This window comes from Babylonia areolata, chromosome 12 (assembly GCF_041734735.1).
Source record: "Babylonia areolata isolate BAREFJ2019XMU chromosome 12, ASM4173473v1, whole genome shotgun sequence".
In the NCBI taxonomy this organism is placed as follows: domain Eukaryota; kingdom Metazoa; phylum Mollusca; class Gastropoda; order Neogastropoda; family Buccinidae; genus Babylonia; species Babylonia areolata.
Window position 1 is genome coordinate 8325617 of NC_134887.1, and position 26473 is coordinate 8352089.

The 26473-nt window shown below is 42.6% G+C and overlaps 2 protein-coding genes across 3 annotated transcripts; both read right to left on the reverse strand.

Annotated features, from left to right (window-relative positions):
- Window positions 1-158: 158 nt before the first annotated feature.
- On the reverse strand, window positions 159-5819 carry LOC143288369 (small nuclear ribonucleoprotein Sm D3-like). The gene is made up of 2 exons (XM_076596768.1): window positions 5353-5819; window positions 159-707 (listed from the first exon to the last, which is right to left on the reverse strand). Exons 1-2 carry the CDS (start codon window positions 5663-5665, stop codon window positions 649-651), a joined length of 372 nt encoding a protein of 123 aa, XP_076452883.1. The 5' UTR covers window positions 5666-5819; the 3' UTR covers window positions 159-648.
- A 5832-nt stretch (window positions 5820-11651) lies between these two features.
- On the reverse strand, window positions 11652-24464 carry LOC143288370 (beta-1,4-galactosyltransferase 4-like). Of its 2 annotated transcripts, none has more exons than XM_076596769.1 (7): window positions 24313-24464; window positions 21053-21284; window positions 18419-18654; window positions 16636-16826; window positions 15225-15347; window positions 13487-13582; window positions 11652-12327 (listed from the first exon to the last, which is right to left on the reverse strand). In XM_076596769.1, exons 2-7 carry the CDS (start codon window positions 21279-21281, stop codon window positions 12150-12152), a joined length of 1053 nt encoding a protein of 350 aa, XP_076452884.1. In that variant the 5' UTR covers window positions 21282-21284; window positions 24313-24464; the 3' UTR covers window positions 11652-12149. The 2 variants fall into 2 exon arrangements, with proteins under 2 accessions (XP_076452884.1, XP_076452885.1); XM_076596770.1 differs by having other exon boundaries at window positions 21053-21298; window positions 24313-24458.
- Between the last annotated feature and the right edge of the window lie 2009 nt (window positions 24465-26473).

The window sequence follows — 26473 nt, forward strand, 5'->3', positions numbered from 1 at the left end:
ATTCTGTGGATAAGGAGGGTAATTTTTTCCTTAAAAAATCTTAAGAATTCGAAATTGTACAAATATTAATATGAAGAAAATTCATGTTTTTGGCAAATCAATCTGATCTGAAAATAATATCAACAATAATAGTACCAACAGAAAACATAATTCGCACCTGAACTGCCAGATTCCTTTTTATTTCTTTTTTCACCAAAGTGCTAATACAAAACAGTCTTCCAGGCTAATTAACATGTATCAGGAAAAAAGAATTATGTTGTTTTGCTGTTTAATTCAAATTCATTAAAAAACAAAAACAAACCAACAAAACATGAATTATATGCAACTTAAACTTAATTTTAAAACTAAAGGAAACTGGATGAAATTTTATATGGATTGGCCAATACAACATCAGTTTCAGAGCCTGACAACAAAACATCCTTTTACACGCATTCAGAAATGTATTTAATTTTACTGCTGAATGTCAATGGTATCTATGAACAGAAACTTTAATCATGAGAATAAAAATAAAAGTCCATTTCCTTAGATTGTTCTGATGGATGAACACAACAACACATAACATCTCCCCAGAGCAACAGACTGGCTCCGTGACACCACCGAAGAAAGAAAAGGCCTGCCCCGCCCCAGTCATCCTTCAAGCTGCATGTTCTATCGTCGCTTCTGGAACACGTTGCCGCCTCTTCCACCCCGACCACGACCTCTGGCAGCTGTTGGAAACAGACAATTACAAATAAATTAAACTGTTTTACAAACTTAGGAATCAACATTTCAAGCTTTAAACAAGTATTTTCTCTCACCTCTGTGACCCCGTGCACAGGCGCAAGAGATCCGCAAACAAGCGCAAGAGATTGTGTGTGTGTGTGCGTGTGGAAGTGTGCGGATTCAACTTAAATTTGAACTGTTTCCGGACTTTCCCACATCCCCTTCAATTTCTCGTGCATGTGAACTGAAAGATGCAGACCCAACAAATGTCCATGAACATCAGGGGGGAAAAAAGTACATGGACAGGCAAAAAACAAAAAAAAGTATGAATTCAGTGGGGGGCAGGGACGCAGGCATGGTGTATGCATGCACAGGCATGTGTGCGATTATTCAATTTTACGGCTATTCTCATGGTGTGGTTTTAGACCACCTGCCACCCCCAAGAGTGAGTGCACGCTTGTGCAATACAATGTAATAAATTGTTGTGTGTGTGTGTTTAACATAGAAAAAGACATCCTCTCAAAACATTTTTCTGTGGCAGCATCGGCGCTCGTCCAACATAGGTACAACAGAAACTTCAGTGACAGATCACACAACTTCTGAACCTGTTACTCAGACATGCATGAATGTACAACCAAGGAGTCACAAACCTCAACAAGACACCTACTGTCTAATTCAGATGGGAAAACCATTGTTTCCGGCTTCCACATCACAGGAAACACTGGCTCACAGATTTCTTCACAACATGTATTGCCAGCTCACTCCACTTTATTACACAGATTATCAGTATTCCTGCCAATGCAAAGGAGCAAATGAACCGCTGTTTATACAAAAAAAAAAGAGCACATTTGAACGTTTGCACAAATCACTCACAGTCAACTGCACACATAAATAATAATGCAAGTGTGTAAACAAAATTTTGCACATATGTACACTTGCAAATGTTCAACTTAGTTTTTTAACTTCTTGTAAGTTTACATGGGAATGGAAACCATTCCAAAACTACTGATTTAAGTGAAAGACATGGACACAACATAACTGTGATTGTTAAAAACAACTCTTGCTGTTGTTCACAACCAAAACAACCAGTGCCATGCTGATTTATCCAGCATTTGTGAGCAACTTGTGCCAATACCTCGTTCATGTTATGGCTCTTTCGAGTAAAACTGAGATCTGATCAAGATACATACACAAGAGCACTTTTACAAGCATGACCATTTTCATTTCTTTATTTGAGCATCCATATCTTGTTTTCGGGGTATGTTTGTGTTTTCCATCGCCCAACATATATGTACTGAAGTCCATTTTGATTTTTTTTTCCTCCTGTATACATGCATAAATACAGAATCAAGCAGGTGCACACATTATGCTGGCACATGACATGTTACTTTGGGTAATTTTTGAGATATTTTGCAACTGAAGATTTGGATTTCCAAAAACAGATGAATGTGCTTTCCTAAAAGTAAAACAAAGGTATAGGCCTACTTATTACTAGTATTAGAGCAATGCAAGTGACAGTGACAATGAAAATATGATGTCTTTCAGCTGTACTGCTTTGCTTTTGCATCTACTTTTTCCTGTACATCTACTGGACCCTGATAAATTGAACATCCACTATCCAGAGCAGTTAGCGTAAGTCAGTGTTGTATTTTCCGTGCTCATGATAACACAGCAAACATTAGCACATACTGATATTCTCTCTCTCTCTCATTAAACATGCACACTTGCGCACGCACACCTATTTATCTGCCATTTATTTATTGTCAGAGTAACTGTCAAGTTGAACTGACCACACACACACACATGTGTATGGACAAAGTACAAATTTAATTAAAATTTTGGGGCTATAGGACTGATGGGGGGCACAGGGGTTGGGAATACAGGGTTGTTTTTCCTGACCCATTAATTTTCAAAACAACCTACTGAGTTTGTGGTGAACCAATCAAATGTCCTATGGCTGTCCTGCACCAAATCTAACTCTGATCAAGTGTGCTGAGTTCTGCGTTTCAAGGTATCAAAATGTGCAAACTGATCCATACAATGTGTGTGTGTGTGTGTGTGTGTGTGTGTGTGTGTGATATTATTATTATTATTATTATTATATATATATATATATATATTATATGAGGGCTCCCACTGGGGAAAATTAAAAAATCCCTGAAATTCTATGTGGGTCCCCAAAATGGTGCAATCTGACACATTTATTTTACTGCCATTCTCATAAATCTATAACTCAGTTTCTCCAATCTTACATGTACAGGAATGAAAAAGGCATTGATACAATGTTACTGTATGCCAGCACTTCTCAGATACAAATTTCACCATCACAGTTTCAGTAGTGTCTCACAGAAACAATATTGCTAGTTGTCACTCTAACTTGCAAATAAGACTTGTTCAGTTCAGTTGCTCTTGCAGCTGCCACTTGTTGAAACAGAGCCCCGGAGATTTTCGCTGCCTCTTGGATCTTGCGCATGCACATCTAACTTTCATCCCAAATGTGATCAATGCCAAAGGCGAACAACATAGATAAAAGTAGTAAACATGTGCAACCTCAACACTTCAGTCTCTTGAAGTCCCGGAGTTTGTGGACCCCAGAGGTGTTGAAATCACCAGAGGCGTTGAAACAATGAAATCATTCTTACACATGAGAAAAAAGACAGGTTTTCATTTGACAAACTTGTCGCCAGGTAAGATATTTTTTTGTGTGTGTTTTGGCGTCAGTGATGAACATGTAAAATTATTTCTGATTTGATCATACATGTATCATTTTCATTGTTTCATCAGTCAACAGAATATGACTTGTTAAAAAAATATTGTTTGAGCTTTTGTTCAAGTATTGAAATCAATAACAACAATAACATTTCATTTAATAGTTCCAACTATCATTAGATTTTTTAACCAGAAACCGTAATGCAGTCTGGTGGACCATGTGGAACATAGACTATTCTGCCCAATCCCCCAGAATTCATTATCATTGTCTCACCCCTAGATAAGCAACAAAAGCCATTACATCTTTCACATCTACATATCTGTCAACATATTAAATTTTTTTATACCATTTTACAAAGATGATTATGTGAAAGGTGCATTGCACAAGGAAGCTGGAGCTTTGTGCAGAACATGGATTTTACAGTTCGCTGTCCTTCATTTCTTCAGCTGATAGCCTACATTTCTACAACAATGTACAATGAAGTACCACAATAAGAAAAATATACTACGAAGCAATAAGTTGAAAAAACAAAACTGCGGTGTTCATGTTCTGCCTCTCTCGATCTCCTTTGCTGCTCACAAATTCAGACAGCCTATCACTTTTGACAGTACACATCATGTGACGTGCCTCTATGACTGTACAAGTCTGTAACTAGTCATAAATGCACACTCTCCAGGGTTTTATTATACTGTAGAGTGTAGTGTATTTCACTGGAATGTTTCCACCCACTGAATCTCGTGTTAACTTTTCGCTACAAATACAATCCACAAATTTGCTTAAAAGTGGGAGCCCTAATAAATGCTTAGCCACATGTTGATCAAATACTGGGAGTGGGGGGGAAAAAAGATGAAAAAGGAGCAAACACTAATCGTAAGCTCATCAGGCCTCAACCGGCTTGCAAGCCAACCTTAGGCTTGTGTAAAATATGAATATAAAATGGACAAAATAAACGAATAATAGAATACATTTTATACTACTTAAGTCAAGAAAAAGATAAATAGAACTTAAAACTAAAAGGCAATTTATTGGAAAAACAAACACACACACACACACACACACACAAACCCATCCTTCTAATACCCCAACCTAAATTCTAATGGTATTTTACTGTTTGCATGTGAAAATGCATTTTTGACAGAAAAAAAGTTCAAGTGAAACATAAATGGCCTTACATTTTTCTTTGTAACTAAAAGTAGTATCATTTGGGCTTGCGATCGTACATTCTGCTGTCAAAGCAAAAACCTGTCTCTGAATGCAATGTACTAACCCGTTTGCTTATGTTTTGTTCCCTCTAATCTCAGTGTTTAATTTCAAAATTTTAAAGTGTAAGTTGTAACATCTATTGTTCTAACATTAAGTTATTCAAGTAACTGCTTTATTAATATCATTCATCAATCACACCAGTCAACATCTTATGTAATATTCCACATACAAACTTACATCGAATATTCAAAATAAAGAATAAACTGAGCTTAAAAATCATTTATACTCATGACGTCATGTCCAGAAAATCTTAACAAAAACCTGCTGTGCTTTTTGATTGAATCTCAATCTGCCATCAATTTTGGATGTCTCCAGATAAGCCAAGGGAATGAACTCCAGAATGCTGCCCCTGATTTCTACGAAGTAATCGAAAAATATTCTGCTGCAATGCAGATTACAAACTTGAACAGAACAGACAGTGTGACATTTTTTTAATGGCTTTTGCAACTTAAATTTTAATTGAAAAACAAAAAGATCCACGATGGTTTACACAGTCAAGACTACATTGTGATAGTCGTACTCATGCATTGATAGCGGGCAGTTTGGAAAAGTGCCCCGTTGTTTGTGACGTCTTCAATTGCCATTATCAGAAAACCTGTAGCTTGATAGGAGAGCAGTTTCGTATTGAGTAATATGTTTTAATAAGCTTTAAAATGCATAATAATTAATATACACACCTTGAGCTCTAAGAATCGCGGATTTTCCTCTGCCAGCACCACCACCCCGGCCTTGCACTCTCTTGAACATCGGTGCGTTTTTCAACATATCTGGCAAGATAAGGAATCTGATTTTACTGCCTCTGATGTAAACATTTTCGAGCTGACTTGTACGACCGTCTCTGAATGTGACAGTTATGTTTGAGAACTGACAATTCATGTTGTCCTCAGCTTCGATGAGTTTTCCTCTGTAGACTTCACCGGTGCTGGTCTCACAGGTGACGATGTGGCCTTCGGCTTCGTGCAAAACTTTAATTGGTACACCGATTGACATATTGATTCCTCTGCTTTTTGTTCACAAAATTACTGGCAACTGTAATTTTTAACAAACACAGATGGAGAAAGATTTAGTCCTCAGCTTGGTAAACAAAGATCCTTGCCGCTTGCGGACGCCGCCACTGCGTTTTAGAAACTTCCGGTTTGTGTTAATATTGGCAAATGTGCGTACTCCGACGCCTCGTCTGCTGTCACCAAAACAGTACTGTATTGTATTGTATTGTATTGTATTGTATTGTATTACGTCTTTGTCACAGCAGATTTCTTTGTTTGTGAGTGCGTCACCACAGCCGGCAGTACCGCGACACACTCTAGCTTTTTCCTGTCTGCAAGTGTGTTTTACACTCAAAATGGGATATTCTGCAAAATCTTGTCTGTCAGGGACAACACTCTTGTTGCCGCTGGTTCTTTTAAGTGTGCTAAGCGCATGCTGCAATCGAGACCTCGCCCAGTCAGCCACCACTCAAGGTCTATTGCAGGGGACTTACGATAAAATCCTAGCAAGTGTGAGATTCGATTCCGTTCCCTGCACATTCCCTCGCTTCAGTGGACGCGTTACCACTAGGCCACACACAACATTGACAAAGTGAATAAAATGTGCCTGCACACATATTCTCTCTCTCTCTCTCTTGTTAATAAACAACTCGTAGTTTACTTGTATACAGCCTTAAAATTATAGACATATAATGCAGCTGAGTGGTTTTGTTCGTTTCTTTTTGTTATACTACGTGGATATAAACCGGCACGGGCCATAGTTAACCCAGCTGATGATTGCTTTTCGCGTTCTTGTTTTTGTTTGTTTTTTCTTTCTTTCCAGATTTCATTCTTATGATCGAGTGGTCATGACGTGCACTGAATAAAACACACACACACACACACACACACACACACACACACACACACACACACACACACGACAAAGCATGTTACTCAGTTGCTTATCTATTACCCTCGATAATAAAGATTTTGTCTTGTCTTCTCTCTCTCTCTCAGCCCCAAATGGAGGGTGTATTTGTGATACACTGAACATTTTCAAATATAAATATTGATATGGTCAATATATCGCTGAAATGGAATGTGTATAATGAAAGCATTACTGACACTTCAGTTGAATATTCTTCCACTAAAGCTTAAACTTAACAAAGCACTAGTTTTTTATGGTTAAAATCATGTCTAATGGGGATCTTAATCTTGTTGGTCTGACGGACTAGTGTGGTGGGAAATCTATCTCTCAAAGATGGAGCATAATTCATTCCAAGATTAGAGTTTAAATCCCGAGTCTCATTTCAAATTCAGGAGGCTGTTTATGGAATGATATTTTAATCAATCTTAATGTTCAGAAAAAAAAACATTCAAGAATTCAAGAAAAATTGCCACTGACACACACCTTATGGACAAATATGTCAACAATCCTACTTGACTTGAATTTATCTTACTGAATACGCAAATAGTTTAGTCAGTTGTATGTCTACCACTATTGATGCACACTGCCTTACTGAATAATTTACAACCACAATCAATGTCCTACATACTTCGTGTTTGTTTAAATGTATATGTGAATGTCATGTCCTTACTTCTACATCTCTTTGTTATTTGTGAGTGAATATTTTGATTCATTTTCATTTTATATTTGCCCTGAGGCAAAAAAGCACATGTATTCTTATTCCACTTGCCTCTATAAAAAAAACCAAAACAAAACCCAACTTAGATCATTCCCCTTCGTCCGATTTTTTTTCCCACGCGCAGTGCGTCAGTGGAGCATTCTCCCGGACAGTCGCTGAACGCTGTATGATTCAATATATATTTACCCCTTTTTTTAAATATGATTTTCTTTTCGGCCTCTCTCTCTCTCTCTCTATATATATATATGTGTGTGTGTGTGTGTGTGTGTGTGTGTGTGTGTGTGTGTGTGTGTGTGTGTGTGTGTGTGTGTAGTTACGGTATATGGAAAATACATCAGATTCCACGAATTTGTAATTTGTCTGATGTTGGACATCTGTCACCTTTGTAAATAGGCTTTACTCGTGACAACGAACGTGTGGTGCTGTAGAAAAAAAAAATATAGCACACAAAATATTCAGTAAATCTGTATCATCCATATCATAGTGTTCTCCTATCAGTTGTATACCCACCGACTGAGGTCAATATTCCCCCAAATTTAGGCTACTTTCAGCCAGGTCTTTGCTGGGCCGTTCCCCGAGGTCTGAATTGCCCTCAAAAGTACGTCATATGGGTTTTTAGTTGCTCGAAGGACGCGGGGGGATCAGAAGGAAGGAAGTTAGACCTGGACGACTGCAACTACTCAGTGTACACAAATACACACCTGTACATCCCGAGGTACTACTACTGTTACTATTACTGCTAATACCCATGCTCATCCATATCCCGAATCAGTTGTGATTAGCCAGCTACCACTGCTCACGTTTATTACTACGCAACCATTTTCTTAACTTTTTTTTTTCTTCAGCTTTGGGCCTGCTCGGGATTTGAACTCACAAACTTCTGATTGCCAACTCGATCGGAGCTCTATCTATTCCACAATCCAGCTTTCTGAAAGATTAGGTAAAAATAAATAATCTTGTTTTCTTAAATCATCATGAACTATGCTCAGAATGCATGTCCTGAAACCTTGGCTCGAAAACATTGCCCCATTGTGATCCTCACCCCTTCAACTTGGGCAGGCTTAACATTGTCCACGCAGAGAGAGAGAGAGAGAGACAGGGAGAGAGAGGGAGAGGGGGAGAGAGAGGGAGAGGCAAACCCTAAAATCAACCATGTACAAGGTATGGGAGGAAAGGGCTAACTTATTCGATTAACTCTCTCCATACGAACGGCGAAAGAGACGATGTTAACAGCGTTTCACCCCAATTACCATCATCAAAATATTGCAAGCGGAAGGCTCTTATACTGAAGACGTGAATGTTGACAAAGAATACCACAATTCTGACGACGGAAGCTAAAGGTTGGGTCATTGAGACACCCACTGGACATCCGAGGGGTCTGTGTAGAGGAGAAGAGAGGACTGGCCGTACTGAGTGAGTTAATGAGCTTACGGTATTGAACAAATGACATAAAATGAACAATCACTAACAAGTATGACCCCACGGACATATACAGAACCATTTTATTTAGAAGTTCGTGGTGTGACCCACTGGTCTAAAAATAGATATATACATATTTGTGGGTGTGGCCCCTGCTGTAAGCCTCCATTAATGACAGCCCTTCAACGCCTCCTCATGCTGCGAATGAGGTTTTGTGCCACTTCATAGAAACAGGTATACCTATAGCCTATATTCTTTAATGTTATTAAAAAAATCGACAGATGATTTGAAGTATGCAGACTGCATAATATATGCTCTACTTCTGATTGATCTTTCACTGAATACACTAACAGCCATTTGAGGCACTGACACGTGCCCAGTGTTGACCTGAGCTCACTTTAAAGGGCCCATACTAGCAGTGAGTTAATTACAGTCACGTTTAACGTCGAAATACCTCCGCGCACACACATCCCCCCACCCCTCTCCCGCACCCCCACCGTATTCCCCCATTACAGATGAAATAAAGTCAGCTGTGAAACTATCCGGGGAAAGTTGTGCCCGGGGGGCAGGGGTGTGGCTCAGTTATAGTCCATCGTGGCTTCACATGGGACAATTTAAGTGGGCAGAGGGACTGCCACGATGCAACTGTCCCAGGAATGCTGCATCGGGGGACGGTTATGATTATACATACATGTATATCTAAACTTCTCTCTCTCTCTCTCTCTCTCTCTCTCTCTCTCTCACTGACACATGCGCCCACACACACACACAAACTACTACACCGTCGTATGCAAGCATGCGATCACACACACACACACACACACACACACACACACACACACAGATGACACATACCCATCCAGAATTGTCACATAACAAAGTGACAGTACAACATGACATGTTTTTTGTTAATTCATTCTTTTTTCTTTTTTTTTAACATTCGTTTATTTCTTTTAAACCTATGCCAGAAAAAAAGATGCCTCTGATATCACAACATTTTATGTGTATAATTATATACTACACGGTCAAACATCCCAGTCTAACATCTGAATTTCAGTTTCAATGAGTGTCAAAGTGTGTGGACTGAATGATGAATATCCATGCTACACAACATCTGGTTATAAATAAATAAATAAAAATTTAAAAGAGAAATAAGGGAACAGATGCCCAACCTACGAATAAACCCAACTACACGCTGGTCAGATCTTGAGGAATGTGTCCATAATCATTGTAGACCTTCATCGAATTATTATTTCTTTCAGATAAAGATTGCGATGCCATTACTAATCGCACTAATGACATGATGTTTTCGATGACATGGCAAAGGCTCTGCTGCCGGATAAGACTGTACAGTATAAGTTCTAGCTCCAGTTCCAAGGAGGTCAGTTTCAAATCGTATTTGTATTTCTTTTTATCACAACAGATTTCTCAGTGTGAAATTCGGGCTGCTCTCCCCAGGGAGAGCGCGTCGCTACACTACAGCGCCACCTTTTTCAAAAAAAAAATTTTTCCTGCGTGCAGTTTTATTTGTTTTCCCTATCGAAATGGATTTTTCTACAGAATTTTGCCAGGAACAAACCTTTTGCTGCCGTGGGTTCTTTTACGTGCGCTACGTGCATGCTGCACACGGGACCTCAGTTTATCGTCTCATCCGAATGACTAGCGTCCATACCACCACTCAAGGTCTAGTGGAGGGGCAGAAAGTGTCGGCGGCTGAGCCGTGATTCGAACCAGAGCGCTCAGATTCTCTCGCTTCCAAAGCGGACGCGTTACCTCTAGGCCATCACTCCACGCTGAGTCAAGTACTGATCCATATACGCTACACCACACTATCTGCTTTGAAAAGAAAAGAGGTTGCAGGAGCAGATCCCCACGAATGAATGAGGATCAAGTGTGCTAGGCATACGTGTTTTAATAATTCAACAGTTTTGTCAGTGGGAAGACATCGTCTACGCCGGCCATCCATACGAACAGCAAATCATAAAAAAAGTAATCAAAAAAATCTGTCCGAGTCTACTATTGACAGCGAAAACATGCATAAAAGAAAATTCATCTGTTTAGCAGCGAAAACACACACAAAGAAGAAGAAGAAAACTTAGTGTAACAAGCCAACGGCATTGAACGCCTTAAGTTAATTCGCTTAAAAAATATTGTCGGATTCACGTGCCGCAGCGATAATCGAGTGGTTTGTGCGCTGCATCAGTTGTAACCCACGGGTCAGGTGAAGTGCACGGTTCGAATCCGACGGTGAGGTATCTGGTGGATGGTGAGCAGAGATATACCAAGTCCTCCAGATCAACTGACATACCTGCAAGACCTGCTACAGAACCTTAATCCCCTATGCGTGTGCTGAAATGTATAAATGAATGAATGCGTACGTAACTAAAACAAATCACCTTGTAGTGAATAGACAATAAACCAAGAATCAGATGAAGAAGAAGAAGAAGAAGAAAAAGAAGAAATGCATGCAGAGTATCAACAACCTACGTAAAATATTCCAAAACTCATGACAACTTCCCGTCGGTTCATGGGAAACATGTAGACACGCAGCATGCCTCTACTACCCGAAAATGGAGCGTGACTGCATAACCTGCAGGGTTAATTTATTTATGTTGTCGTTGTTGTTGTTTGCGGGGTTAAAATCCCACGCAAAAGAGTTATATCGGGGAGTTGTGGTCCACTGAAACAAAAGTAGAATTGTTTTGTAATTTATTTATGTTGTCGTTGTTGTTGTTTGCGGGGTTAAAATCCCACGCAAAAGAGTTATATCGGGGAGTTGTGGTCCACTGAAACAAAAGTAGAATTGTTTTGGACTGACCTTGATATGCAGAAAGAGAGAGAGAGATAAAAAATAAATAAATAAATAAATAAATAAAACAACAACAAAAAACCCCTACAAACAACTTAAATCCTTCATCATGAAGAGCAGATGAACAAGACAAGACGAGAACACACACGTTTATTTCAGGAAGCCCCGCGGGGGTACATGCAAATTTTTACATATTTCATACAGTAATACAAAATACGAAACATATTTGGCTTTGTACTCATGATCAGTTATATCAACCATAATAACTGCCGGTCGGTTCAGGGATAGTCTGCATTTGAAGGGAAGAAAACCACGCAAGAACAAACTCCGAAAACGTTCCCTTTTCAAGCAGTCTCTCCATTGATAATCAAGACGCCCCATTTCCGGTGTGTGTGTGTGTGTGTGTGAAGACGCCCCATTTCCGGTGTGTGTGTGTGTGTGTGTGTGTGTGTGTGTGTGTGTGTGTGTGACTGACTGACCTGTTATTATAAAGCACTTTCAATTACAAGAAAGGGACCTGACAACGATGTGCAAATGTACTGCTGGTATCATCATCATCATCATCTTCATCATGACTATCATCACAACCACCATCACCACCACCACCACATCTATCCACCCCCACCCCCTCATCACACGGAGGCAGGAGGGGCGGCAGCAGCAGCCCCGGTGTCGGTGTCGTTGGGCTTGAAGGGCTCCACCATCATCCAGGTGACCACGTTGGTCTTGTTGTAGTGCAGCACGTCGTACTTCACAGTGTTCAGCCCCTCCTCGTGCATCCGCTCCGTGTTGGACCCGAACAGCTCCTTCCTGAAACACCAGGAGTACTGACGCTGCATCGTCGTCAACTGTTGAGGAAAAGTTAAAGTTCCCGTAGCCTTTTACGGCCATTGGAGCAGTGAATATTCACATCCACTGTGTTGTATTCGGCCTGTTCTCCCATATGAGGACACACACCGACAAATAAGCCTGCCTGCCTGCCTACTCACCTGTCGGTCCGATGGGAGATTCAGTCCATCACCATCACTGTATTGTATTGTTCTGTATTACTCTTTTGTCACAACAGATTTCTCTGTGTGAAATTCGGGCTGCTCTCCCCCAGCTCCCCACTGACAGCGCCACCCACTTTTTTTTTTCTGCATGCATTCTGGCTTATTTTTTCTTATCGAAGTGGATTTTTCTACACTGAGAATTTTGCCAGGGACCACCCTTTTGTTGCCGTGTGTTCTTTTACCGTGACATGCGCTTACTGCATGCTGCACACGGGACCTCGGTTTATCACACGCGGGGACCTCGGTTTATCGTCTCATCCGAATGACTAACGTCCAGACCACCGCTTAAAGTCTAGTGGAGGGAGAGAAAATACTGGCGATTGAGGGATTCGAACCAGTGCGCTCAGATTCTCTCGCTTCCAACGCGGACGCGTTACCACTGGGCCAACACTCCACTGTGTCAAAGGATAAGCCACTGTGTCAAAGGATAAGCCGCGGGGCGCAATCGTCTCCTGCCTTCCGCCGTTTTAACCCTCCGTGGCCGAAGAGGGTAGGCCTACCTATTCACACCTGGGTGGAGTGAGGAAAATCGGATATAAGTGTCTTTCCCAAGGACACAACACCATGCCGAAACGTAGCGGCCTCGAAGTCGGGTGATCTCTGGAGTCCAACCAACGCTTAACTGATTCTGCTACAGCGCCTACTGTCATCGTGCACAGTGGGTGAATATGAATATGATGATGGTCACGTGATGATGATGGTGGTTGGGGGATGGATGGTGGTGGTTGTGATGGTGATTATGATGATCACACACACACATACACACTCTCTCTCTCTCTCTCTCTCACACACACACATACAAGTATGCACACTCACACCCATGCACGCAAGCACAGGCCGTGGCACGCACTCAACTGAGCACGCACTGAAACCTGTTCTTTCCTGTTGAGGTGCACTACTGGACATTCGTTTATTACCTGTTCATGTTCTTTGACTGTGTCTCGTGCTCAAAAGCCAGGTATGCTCCGATCTTGATGGGATAGCGTGTGATAGTGTAACCTTCTGCGATAAACCTGGAACATGAAAACGCGGGGACTCAAGGCTAAATCCAAAGCTTTGTTCATTAAGAGACACTGGGAACTGCTATACAGGACAAAATCTTTAACATGTTGCATCATAAAGGTTTTAAGTTTCGTTCGTTTTTGTTTTTCTCTCTCTCCTCCAAATGTATCCACTCAACCGACTAGTAGTTGTTGCCATTTTAACGGTGTTTCCCATTAATGTTTTTGTATGACTGAGTTTCAGCAGGGAAAAAAAAAGAAGAAGAAAAGGCGACAATACAAGGGCATCCAGGAGTCATGACCTGGGTGCGGCCCGGCCCCCTTAGAATGTAGGGAGTTAACTCTCTCGATACGAACGGCGAAAGGGACGACGTTAACAGCGTTTCACCCCAATTACCATCATCAAAATAGTGCAAGCGGAAGGCTCTTATACTGAAGAGGTGAATGTTGACAGAGAATACCACAATTCTGACGACGGAAGCTAAAGGCTGGGTCATTCAGACACCCACTGGACATCCGAGGGGTCTGTGTAGAGGAGAAGAGAGGACTGGCCGTACTGAGTGAGTTAAGGGCCGAAACACTTGACTGTGGAGGGGCCTCTTCTCTGGAGACCTTGTACTGTCCAGCTCTCCCTTGACTGTTTCTTATCACTGTCTTGTCTTGTCTTGATCTGGTATGATAGTGGTATAAGATAAAAGGCTTTGGTAAAAGGCATGACTTACAACGTTAAAGAGAAGAGACTGAAACTGTCCGTGTGTGTGTGTGTAAGTCAGTGTGTGTGTGTGTGTGTGTGTGTGTGTGTGTGTGTGTGTGCGTGTGTGTGTGTGTGTGTGTGTGTGTGTGCGTGCGTGCGCCGGTGTGTGTGTATGAGGGAGGGGTGGGGGTGGGGGTGCGTCAGTGTATGCGTACGTGTGCGTGTGTGCGTGTGTGTGCACGGCGGGTGTTCTTGTGAACTTTTTTGTATCTGAACTCACATGTCAATTTATTGTAAAGCCGGCGCTTTCATAAGTTTGAAAGCGCTATATAAATATACCACTATTACTACTGTTGCTGCAGCTGCTGCTGCGCTTCGAGAGGTGTGAAAGCGCTACTGATAAACTGAAGGTCGCACCAATAGAACACTACCAGCACTAAGTATACTACAACTACCACGACTGCTACTGTGCTTTCAGAGGTTCGACAATGCAAAATAAACGACGACGACGACGACAACGACTACTACTACTACTGTTGCTGCTCAGTGCTACTACTACTACTACTACTACTGCTGGTGTTACTACTACTATTAGGCCTGCTGGTGTTGCAGCCGCTACTACTACCACAGCTGCTGCTCACTGCTACTAATGTTACTGCTACTGCTGTTGCTGCTACTACTACTGCTGCTTCAGTTGCTGCTCAGCGCTACGAATGCGGAAGCTGCTGTTGTAGCTGCTGTTACTGTTGCTACTGCTGCTGCTTCTGCTACTTCTGACTACTACTACTACTACTACTACTACAGTTGCTGCTACTGCTACTACTACTGCTGCAGCTGCTACTACTACTAGTACTACAGATGCTGCTCAGTGCTATTAATGCTGTTGCTGCTGCTGCTGCTGTTGCTGTTGCTGTTGCTACTACTACTACTGCTGCTGCTGCTGCTGGCCGGGTGACTGACCTCATGTACATGTCGTCATCCTCATTGCCCCACCCCCAGTACTGGTTGGAGCAGCCGTTGATGTTCTCCCACTGCTCACGGGACACCAGGATCGCTCCCCCGAAATAACGGTAGTACCCCAGGCTGCACGAACGTACACACACACATACACATACACACGCACACACACGCACGCACGCACGCAAGCACTGACGCGCACACACACACACACACACACACACACACACGCACGTACGCAAGCACGCGCGCATACACACACACACACAAGCACGCACACACACACACACACACACACACACACACACACACACACACACACAAACACACACACATGCATACACACACATGATTATACTCAAATGTATAAGACTGATGTCTTCAATCACCTATATTCTAGTATGTGACGGGACATTAAACAAAATTCCTCCTCCTCCTCCTACACACACACACACACACACACACACACACACACACACACACACAAACACGCACGCGCGCGTAATTCTTCCTTCAGTGCTGTACAACAACAGCAAAACCGAAAACGCCGGCGGTGGAGGTTTGGGGGTGGTGTGGTGTTTATCAGTTCATATTCGAATGTAAATCCATGGTATCTTTCGATAGTGTGTGGAAAGACGAGAAAGAGATGCCAGGGAAGGATGGGGTGGGGGTTGAGCTGGAGATTAGTGAACTAAATTTATTTCACTGAGGTAATGAGATAAGCAATTGTATATGCTTTCTTCCACAGAGCCCTGAGTACATGAAAAAAAAAAGTACTTGAGGAAGAAGAACTTGAGGAGGACAGAGGAGGAGGAGGAGGAAGAGGAAGAGGAAAAGGAAGAGGAGGAGGAGGGGGGTACTGGAAGAGGAGGAGGATGTGGCGGAAGAGGAGGAGGCGGAAGAGGAGGAGGCAGAGGGGGAGGAAAGAGGAGGAGGAGGCGGAAGAGGTAGGGGAGAAGGAGGAGGGGGAGGAGGAGGAGAAGGAGAGAGAGAGATGACCGGGGAGCGGGATATGGATAGAGCTGGAGTAAAAGGAGGCTTTCTTACTTTAGAGATAAATTAGCATTTGAAATGGGGAAAAAAAAGAGTCTTGTCAAGCACGTGCAAGAAAATGACAATTTAGAAATCAGCGAGAAGACTTGATCATGATGATTTGATAATAATGATAATGGAATTTGTAAATTGGTGAAGATGAAGGGGGCAAATCTGGATGTTGATGATAATGATGACGATGATGATGATGACCAGCAACGATTTCTGCGACAACAACGATACTGATAACGACGACGACGACGACGACGACGACGAACAACAACAAAGTGACTGAACTAAAGAGAGACAACTTAACAAAACAAACGTGACAATCTTCGTCGTCATTTCCTGCCCTGGACCACGTGCAGACAGAGTTACTTACCCTCTCTTGGCTCTGTCGCTTCGATCGACCACCATGTGGCGCGGCTGCTGGCCGCAGTAGTAATAGTTTCGATAATCCTTGGGCACAAAGTCAGTGTCGTGAATGGCGAAACAATCGAAATCTTCCACCTTCAGCGCCTCAACGAACCCGATGTTGATGATCATGCACTTGTTGAAGTCAAACCAAGGCACCTGAAACCGTCGGTGATAAGTTGATTTCGTAGGATTCTGGTCATGAAAGGTTTCACACCATCACTGAGCATTTCAAGTTAAAGGTCATTGGGGCAGTGTATCCGTATCAGTCACAGTGTCCATGTCACTGTTTCTTCCACCCCTCACCCTTCTGACGACAACCTCAGCTTTTTACACGTGACAGCGTTGGAGCAGGTCAACAAAGTGAAGGAGCTAAAAAGAAAACTGTTCTGGATATGCGGATCTTGGGACAGTTTTTGTTGGACTGAACTTGAGAAGCGATATCCATGGGTTTTCATTGTGAACTCTAATTCGTGGAGTTACCAGTCTGGTTTGTCGTGGTGGTGGTTACACACGATCACTGAGATACAGAGTGAGAGAGAGAGTGAGAGTGAAAAAGAGTGATGTGTACATAGACAATTGAAGGAATATTTAGAACATGATAACTTTACGTAGTAGAATACATCATGTAAGGTCAGAAAGATGACGTAAAAATAGCATTACGTCACTTGTTATAAGTGTTGTCTGTGACCAAGCTGCGTCAGGATCAGGATTTTTTTTTTTTTTTTTTACAAAATAGGTGTTGGTTTTCAACTTAGCTTTGTTTTATTACACACACACACACACACACATACACACACATCTGCTATATATGGTCCATGCGAGCTCAGAACAGGAAGGCGTGGCCTAAGCCTTTCTCTTCAGTTCCACTGACCGTTTTAACCTCCACAAATGAAGTCAGTCAGGTATGAACTGAAGGATATGGATACTTATATAGCGCCTGCCCTCGGTCGGAGACAAATCTCCAAGCGCTTTACAAACTCGGGGTCATTTGCCGCACGACAGCCTACCTACGGCTGCCATTGGGCGCTCGTCATTCATTTCCTGTGTCAGTCAACATTCAGTTCGATCAGATCAAGTTTCAGGCAAGCAGCACACATACACACTCAGACAGACATGTACCATTTTACGTGTGTGACCGTTTTGTTTAATTACGCCGCCATGATGTAGGCAGCTATACTCCGTTTTCGGGGGAGTCAGTGCATGCTGGGTATGTTCTCGTTTCCCTGCATAACCCACCGAACACTGACATCGATTTCAGGATGTTTAACGTGCGCATTTGATCTTCTGCGTGTGTATACAAAGTCGGGTACCCATTCACACCTGGATGGAGCGAGAAGTGTGACAATAAGTCAGTTCACACCCGGCGGCTGGTCAGTGGAGCGAGAAAAATGGGAGACAAGTGCGGCGCCTTTCCAAAGGGCACAACACCATGCCGAAACCGCGGGGCCTCGAACCTGGCCTGCATGATCACCGGGGAACACTGGATCAGAAGTCCAACTTGACGCCCCGTAACCGATTCTGCCACTGCGCCTCTGAAAATTGTACCCGAGTTCGCGCGCGTGTGCTCTGTGTGTGTGTGTGTGTGTGTGTGTGTGAATCAGTGTGAGTGTGTGTGTGTGTGTGAATCAGTGTGTGTGTGTGTGTGTGTGTGTGCACGGTTTATTAATCAATTTTCTCTGGACTGAAATACTTTGTCAATACCAAATCTGGCCTTCAGATATTGAGAAAGGGGGGCTTTAAACACCCACCTGCTCAACAATGAACACCTGGAACTCAATGTTCTGAGCCATGAGGAAGGGGATGAGGTTGTTGAGCACCAGGAACAGGTTCCGCTCCCGGTCCCTGTAGGGGAAGAGCACGGCCATCTTCTGGCGAGACTTGCAGGTCTTCGGCACGAACCGCCCGCCCGTCTGCAGCTCCGGGAAGGCGTGGTTCAACTCGTTGAAGTTAGTCACGGGCGTCGCGTTGATCTGAACCTTGCTGACTACAATGGGGAGAGGGAAAAAACAAAGAAAGAAAGAAAGAAACATAATGAAATCATTCCAAATATGTCAGTATGGATGCAAGCCACACGCAGTTAGACACGCAGTTAGACGCAAGTCACACACACAATTAGATGCCCATCCTTCTCAAACCAATTGAATAAACGAACATACAGACGCAAGTCACACACACTAAGATTCCCATCCTTCTCAAACCAATATCAGTAAACAAACACGCAGGTGCAAGTCACACGCAATTAGACGCCCATCCCTCTCAAACCAGAAATAAACAAACTATACGGACGCAAGTCACACGCAATTAGATGCCCATCCCTCTCAAACCAGAAATAAACAAACTATACGGACGCAAGTCACACACAATTAGACGCCCATCCCTCTAAAACCAGAAATAAACAAAGATACGGACGCAAGTCACACGCAATTAGACGCCCATCCCTCTAAAACCAGAAATAAACAAAGATACGGACGCAAGTCACACACAATTAGATGCCCATCCCTCTAAAACCAGAAATAAACAAAGATACGGACGCAAGTCACACACAATTAGAGATGCCCATCCCTCTAAAACCAGAAATAAACAAAGATACGGACGCAAGTCACACACAATTAGAGATGCCCATCCCTCTAAAACCAGAAATAAACAAAGATACGGACGCAAGTCACACACAATTAGATGCCCATCCCTCTAAAACCAGAAATAAACAAAGATACGGACGCAAGTCACACGCAATTAGACGCCCATCCTTCTCAAACCAGAAATAAACAAAGATACGGACGCAAGTCACACGCAATTAGACGCCCATCCTTCTCAAACCAGAAATAAACAAAGATACGGACGTAAGTCACACGCAATTAGATGCCCATCCTTTCTCGAATCAATATAAAAAATCAAACAGAATCTATGTACGGACGCAAGTCACACACAGTAAGATGCCCATCCTTCTAAAACCAACATCAACACACACAAATTGGCCATACATGCCGTGCCAACCACAACTGTAACACACATCCCGTCAAACACGGATAGATATACACAGACCCATTCCTGTCACACCAATGTCTAAAATCATGGTCAGACTGAAATAATGACATTGGTCTTCCACCGTACCAACTATCTTTGGACAGTCTGTGAACTTAATGCAATGCAAAGGTAAATGCTACATACATGGGCAATTTAGATGCCTTGTATTTTACTTATCTAGTCCACTAAAGAATACAGAAAAACCAAGATTGGTTTGAAAAAAAAGAAAGAAAGAAAGAAAAAGAGGAAATTTTGGTACTGTCTGCTCACATTTATATCATGCCTGTTAACCGTGCATGTGCCATCAGATCTGCTCACACTTATATAATGCCTGTTAATGATGTATGTGCCGTCAATTATGACCACGCTAATACAATGCTTGTTGATGTTGTATTGCCGTCAGTTAGGACCACACTAATTTCGTGCTTTTGATGTTGTGTGTGCCGTCAATTAGGACCACACTAATTTCGTGCTTTTGATGTTGTGTGTGCCGTCAATTAGGACCACACTAATTTCGTGTTTTTGATGTTGTATGTGCAGCCAATTATGACCACACTAATTTCGTGCTTTTGATGTTGTATGTGCCATAGTCAATTAGGACCACACTAATTTCGTGCTTTTGATGTTGTATGTGCCGCCAATTATGACCACACTAATACCATGCTTGTTGATGTTGTATGTGCCGCCAATTATCAGTGACCACACTCATTTCGTGCTTTGGATGTTGTATGTGCCATAGTCAATTTGGACCACACTAATTTCGTGCTTTGGATGTTGTATGTGCCGTAGTCAATTTGGACCACACTAATTTAGTGCTTTTGATGTTGTATGTGCCATCAATTATGACCATACTAATTTCGTGCTCTTGATGTTGTATGTGCCATAGTCAATTAGGACCACACTGATTTCGTGCTTTTGATGTTGTATGTGCCGTCAATTATGACCACACTAATACCATGCTTGTTGATGTTGTATGTGCCATCAATTATGACCACACTAATTTCGTGCTCTTGTTGCATGTGCCGCAGTCAATTAGGACCACACTAATTTCGTGCTTTTGATGTTGTATGTGCCATCAGTTATGACCACACTAATTTCGTGCTTTTGATGTTGTATTGCCGTCAGTTGTGATCACAACAATATCATGCCTGTGAATTGCTGCATGTGCCGCCAAATTCGGATCACGCTAACATCATGCTTTAATGACGGGTGTGCCATCAACAACCGTTGGGCATTGTCTTCTCCCACTAATACCGTGGCCTGCTGTTGTATATGCCGTCAACCCCCACCCACCCACCCACCCCCCGACCCCCTCTCCCACACCTCCTTTCCTCAGTCCGTGTCCCACAGACACTCACTGAAGAACTCTGGTTTCCGGGGACACAGAGGCAGCTCCGTGGCCACAGCCTCACGGGTGGAGCTGTTCCTCTGCTGCTGCTCCACGTCCTCCCCGGCTCGGTTCACTTCCCGCTTGTTCTCCTGCACCGGCACGTTCACCACGGTGTAGACCAACGTGTACATCACCACGGACACCACGAACACCGACACCATCAGGCTGATGGTCGTGTCCACCGCTCGTCTCCCCATCGTCTGTAACACGGGGACTAGGGGGGGTGTCATGTGCTTTTCCATCCGATATTTACTGACTGGTCTGTCTGTCTGTCTGTCTATCTGTCTGTCTGGCTGTCTATCTATCTGTCTGGCTGTATGTCTGTATATATATCTATCTGTCTGTCTATCTATCTGTCTGTCTATCTATACACACAAAATCTATCTGTCTATCTGTGTATCTGTCTGGCTGTCTATCTATCTGTCTGCCTGCCTGTCTGTCTATTTATACACACAAAATATGTCTGTCTGTCTGTCTGTCTATCTGTCTATCTATCTGTCTGTATGTATAAAGTCATCATTCTGACCAAATTTAATTTGTTCAGCATGATTTAAATTTTTTTTAAATTTTAGTTTAAATACCGTCTCCAAATTTAATCTAGTTATACTGAATTAACAGCGTATGAACTTACAAGTTCCTAACTGATTAATTTGTTTACTGCCGGTGGTACATGAGCACCTTTCAGGGTGTGTTTCTGGGTGTGAGGGTTCGGATGCGGCGAAAGCGCGCACTCGTACGCTAGTGTTTGTGGGTGGGTGGGATTGCAGGTGGTTGTGCGTGTATGTATGCGTGCGTATGTACCGCGGCATGCAAGTGTGTGTGGGGGGGGGGGGGGGGGGGGGGGGGGGTGCGTGCGTGCGCGCCGTGTGTGTGTGTGCGAGAGAGAGAGAGAGAGAGAGAGAGAGAGAGAGAGAGCACGTGTATAGTACCCCGTGTGCGCATGAGTGTAGGTGGTTGTGTGTGTATGTATGTGTGCGTATGTATGCATACATGCATGCATGCGTGTGTGTGTGTGTGTGTGTGCGTGTGTAAGAGTGTTTGCGCACGCGCGGGCGTGCGCGAGTGTGTCTCAGTATGTGTGCTTGTGCCTGTGTTGTCCTGTTTGTCAGTATGTGTTTATGCGTACGTGCACACGCGCACGCGGACCGTCGCATAATACACTACACTGTATACCTGTGCTGCACTTTTTCAGTACGTCTGTGAAACGTATCACGTAAGAGGCCCAACCCAGTCCTTTGTGTACGTGTACAGTGCATGGTATATATTGTGATCGACCATGAAACACACCAATGTATTGATTTGTTAAAGATAACGAATTATGGTCTGGACAGATGGCGTCAGTTCAAGCGAGATCGATCTGTGATAATGCCGATAGACCTAACTGATTTTTTGTGTGTGAGGGTGGGGTTTCTGGTTGTCTGTTTATTTGTTTTGGTTTGTTGTTTTTTTCTAAGGATATAGGAAACCGCGTATGATTTGATCTAAAACTTACCATATCATGTTGTCGTCGTGGTTGTTGGTATTCCCGTACACAAGCATCATTAGAAAGAGTGAGAGAGAGAAAGAGAGAGAGGGGGGAGAGTGAGTGAGAGAGAGGGAGAGAGAGAGAAACAGAGATACAGAGAGAGAGAGACAGAAACAATGCGACACAAAGACAGGCAGACAGAGAAAGAGAGACAGAGACAGAGACAAAGAGACACAAAGAGAGGCAGACACACAGAGACATACAAACAGAAGACAGACGGACAGAGTTAGAGACAGAGACAGAAACAGATAGGCAGGCACGGCAGGCAGACAGATGGAGATAGAGAGACAGACAAAAAGACACAGAGACAGACAGACAAACGGGATGACAGAGAACGAGAGACACACTGAATAAAACAAACCAAACAGATCTTAGACAGAAAGAAAGAAAGGAAAACGAAGGAAGAACGAAGGACAAAAAAAGAAAGCCGAAAACCGACAGACAAAGGGAAAGGAAAAAAAAAAGAAGGAAAAAAACCCACCCACACCAAACAAACATAAAGCACGACTGAAGAAAGAAGAAACCAAAAAGGAAAGAAAGAAAGAAAATGTGTATATTGCATATCTGCATACGTCCTACAGAGAATATGTTTAACTGGGCGATCTGCATTTAAGCTTTTTGAAGAACCGGATACAGTTGTCTATAATGTAAGCAGCTTTACCATCTCATTGACAGTCACTCGATTGCTTTCAACAATTTTAATTCGAAGAAACAACGTAAGTACAGAAGCGCAAAGGGCTTGGGAAGGGTGTCACAAATTTCTGTTACATATAAAAATGGAATACATACCCAGGCTCATAGTCACAACTTCCGCTACCAATTCCGACCAAGGACAACAACGAGATCATTTTTATCTTCCTTTCTTGCACATTTATTCTTCTGGAACCCCTTTCCAACAACAAATATGATCACGAACACATTCTTACCACCAGCCTAACGCTCTCTCATTCAGTTCAATTCCTAACCAACTTCAAAAATTAAACATCATTTTAGATCTAGACATATCGATAAAAGACGAGCTCAGACGTAGAACCAAAACTCAAGGAGGGAGCCTGCTAAAGAAATACCAGAAGGAGGGTCGCTGGTACTCAACAGTCTGGCACTTCAAATTTTAGATACATTCATCCTACAGCATTCTCTCTACAAATTTTATGCTCACATCTCTCTTTCTCTCTCTCTCTCTCAAACCAAAAAGTAAAGTCGATCCCAACTTCCGACTCTCCAGTCCGACCAATCAGAAGGGAGCACACAAAAATCATGCGTTTCGCTCGCTGATAAAGGGCATCAAGCCTGGCTTTGTTAAGCCCTACCCAACATGGGACAAGTAAACAATCATGCGACTCATTAACTGCAGGGAAATGTGTATTTGTTAGCGGCTGGTTAGCTGCAATTTTAAAGCAGGAAATATATAATGCATACAAAAACTTCAATAGTTAATCAAGGACAAATGACAAAATTATCAACATAAACAAACGAATAGATAAATAAACAGAATGATAAATGAACACACGAACAGAAAAGTGAACGATAGATGGATAGACGAAAATAGATTGATAGATAAATACATACATAAACACATAGATACACAGATAAACAAATAGACGAATAAAACAGGAATAAACATGAAATGATTGAGTATATGAATGAATGAATAATCAAATATAAATGAATAAATACACAAATGAATGAATGAACCGACGTACCTCTCACTTCTCCGTCAGAACTGTTTCTAACGTCCTGTGCGACAGTGTAAGTCAACCTGAAACTTGACGCTGGCGTTGTGTGACCAACAGAACACAAAATGGCACGCAGTCCTCAACTGGACAATTAATTAATTGTGTGCACAGGTTTAATGAACGTTGTGTGTTGGGCACCCACGAAGGCTACGGATCGATCGATGGCAGCACTGAAACAGGTATTCGTGTATGTAGCGTACTGTAGCCACGATCGATTGGGTTAATCAATAAGGATGGTTGATGACAGTCAATACACCTTCGGTCACAGATGGGGCAGTTTAGTCTATGTGTGTATAGATTACATATACAACAAAAATGCCGACATCAAGTTAGCACTGATGAGAGATTTTAACTCTTAACACACACACACACACACACACACACACACACACACACAAGGCAAACCAGTTTTTCAGTTTAAAAGTTAAACCAAGACTAGACTTTTGACGTTTCGTCTACTTCTTTGTGGAAAATGAAGACAGGACATGGATTTATCATTCAATCTATTAGTAGCATATCATGCTGCATCATTTAGTGAGTCCATCAGGCTTGTAGTGTGTGTGTTTGTGTGTGTGTGTGTGTGTGTGTGTGTGTGTGTGTGTGTGTGTGTGTGTGTGTGTGTGTGTGTGTGTGTGTGTGTGTGTGTGTGTGTGAACATAAAGTCAGGTCTTATTCCCACGGAATTTAATCTTTCTCTTGAGCTTTCGCCCTTTTGGTATGCTTGGGCTTCATCAGGCTGTCGAACACACATAAGGACCAAAGAAAGTTAACTAATAAACATGCGCAAACTCCTCCACCCCCAGCCCCCACCCTCACCCCCACAAAGACACAGACACAGACACACACGCGCGCACGCGTGGTGGGTAAAGGGTGGAGATTTATCCAATCTCCCAGGGCAACAAAATATCATGTGCAGACCTGCTAGTGCCTGAACCCCCTTCGTGTGTATACGCACGCAGAAGATCAAATACACACGTTAACCCCTTGAGTGCCACAGCACGTATCACCTACGTGCACAGTAACATCACTGATGAAGGGAAATAACTCTGGAAGGCTGAAAATTCACACAGTTTATCTAGAGTGGTATATCTCCAGACCATTTTCTCAGTTTTAGGCTTATTGTTTCGGAAAGTTATATGACTTGAAACACCACTTTCTACTCTTCTTTTTTTCAGAAAATACCCAGACACGAAAATTACCATACATTGTTAAGTTGATGTTGGTCGTGAAACAGAAAGAAGAAGAAGAAGAAGAAGCCTATTTACTATCTGAATCCCCAGTCAGGTCCCAACTTTCACGTTTCAATAGTAGGTAGATGGAAGTTCTGGAGGGAATTAATGGGGAGAGTGAAGGCTGGTACAGAAAGGAAAAGGTAGAAGAAAATATTGTGCTTTTCCCCCAACAACCAGAAGGCTCAAAGCACATTACAGTGAGACATTAAAACGCGGAGCACAGCACAGTACAACATTTCGAAATGATATAAGTTAAAGATATATAAAGCAATGAAGTCACAGAACAGAATTGTATATAAAATGTGCACGTGATAGCATAATAAGTTGAGATGAAAAAGTTCGTTACACAACTGAACAACCGGTAAGAAGTGTATCGCAATGAACCCACATCTTGACACTTGGTTTGTCCTCGTCTGCTTGGGTCGTCGTTCAAATAGTTGGCTTGTATGAGGCCTGATCAAACTGTAGTATGGGACCCCCACCTCAAAAAGGATATCGAAATGCTCCAGAGGGTCCAACGACAGGCCACCAGGTTCATCACCAGGGATTATAGATCAAGGGATCCAGGCTGCGCGACGCAAATGCTACAAATTTAGAAATTACCACCTTTGGGGGATCGACGTAAAATCATCCGCCTCATTACAATGTTTAGGATTGTTGACAATCAAACACCAGCCTTACCACCACGAAAGTTCTTGACACCCGCAAGCAAGACCAGCAGAAGATCCTAACCTACTTTATGTAAAGATCATGACACAGACAATATAGTAGGAAGAAGAACTCTCAACAATAGCAAAGGCTTTATTCCATTGTGCAGGACAAACCAGATCAAGGAAATGGCCTACAAGTCCTTCGTGCGACCCATCCTGGAGTACGCCAGCAGCATCTGGGATCCA

Excerpts from the sequence above, each read along its gene's own strand:
- LOC143288370 (XM_076596769.1), bottom strand. The coding sequence starts at position 21,281 with ATGGGGAGACGAGCGGTGGACACGACCATCAGCCTGATGGTGTCGGTG. Across the intron at positions 18,655-21,052 it reads CCGGAAACCAGAGTTCTTCA|TCAGCAAGGTTCAGATCAAC; the intron begins GTGAGTGTCTGT and ends TCCCCATTGTAG. Across the intron at positions 12,328-13,486 it reads CAGTCAAAGAACATGAACAG|GAAGGAGCTGTTCGGGTCCA; the intron begins GTAATAAACGAA and ends CTGGTGTTTCAG.
- LOC143288369 (XM_076596768.1), bottom strand. The coding sequence starts at position 5,665 with ATGTCAATCGGTGTACCAATTAAAGTTTTGCACGAAGCCGAAGGCCAC. Across the intron at positions 708-5,352 it reads CGCGATTCTTAGAGCTCAAG|CTGCCAGAGGTCGTGGTCGG; the intron begins GTGTGTATATTA and ends TGTTTCCAACAG.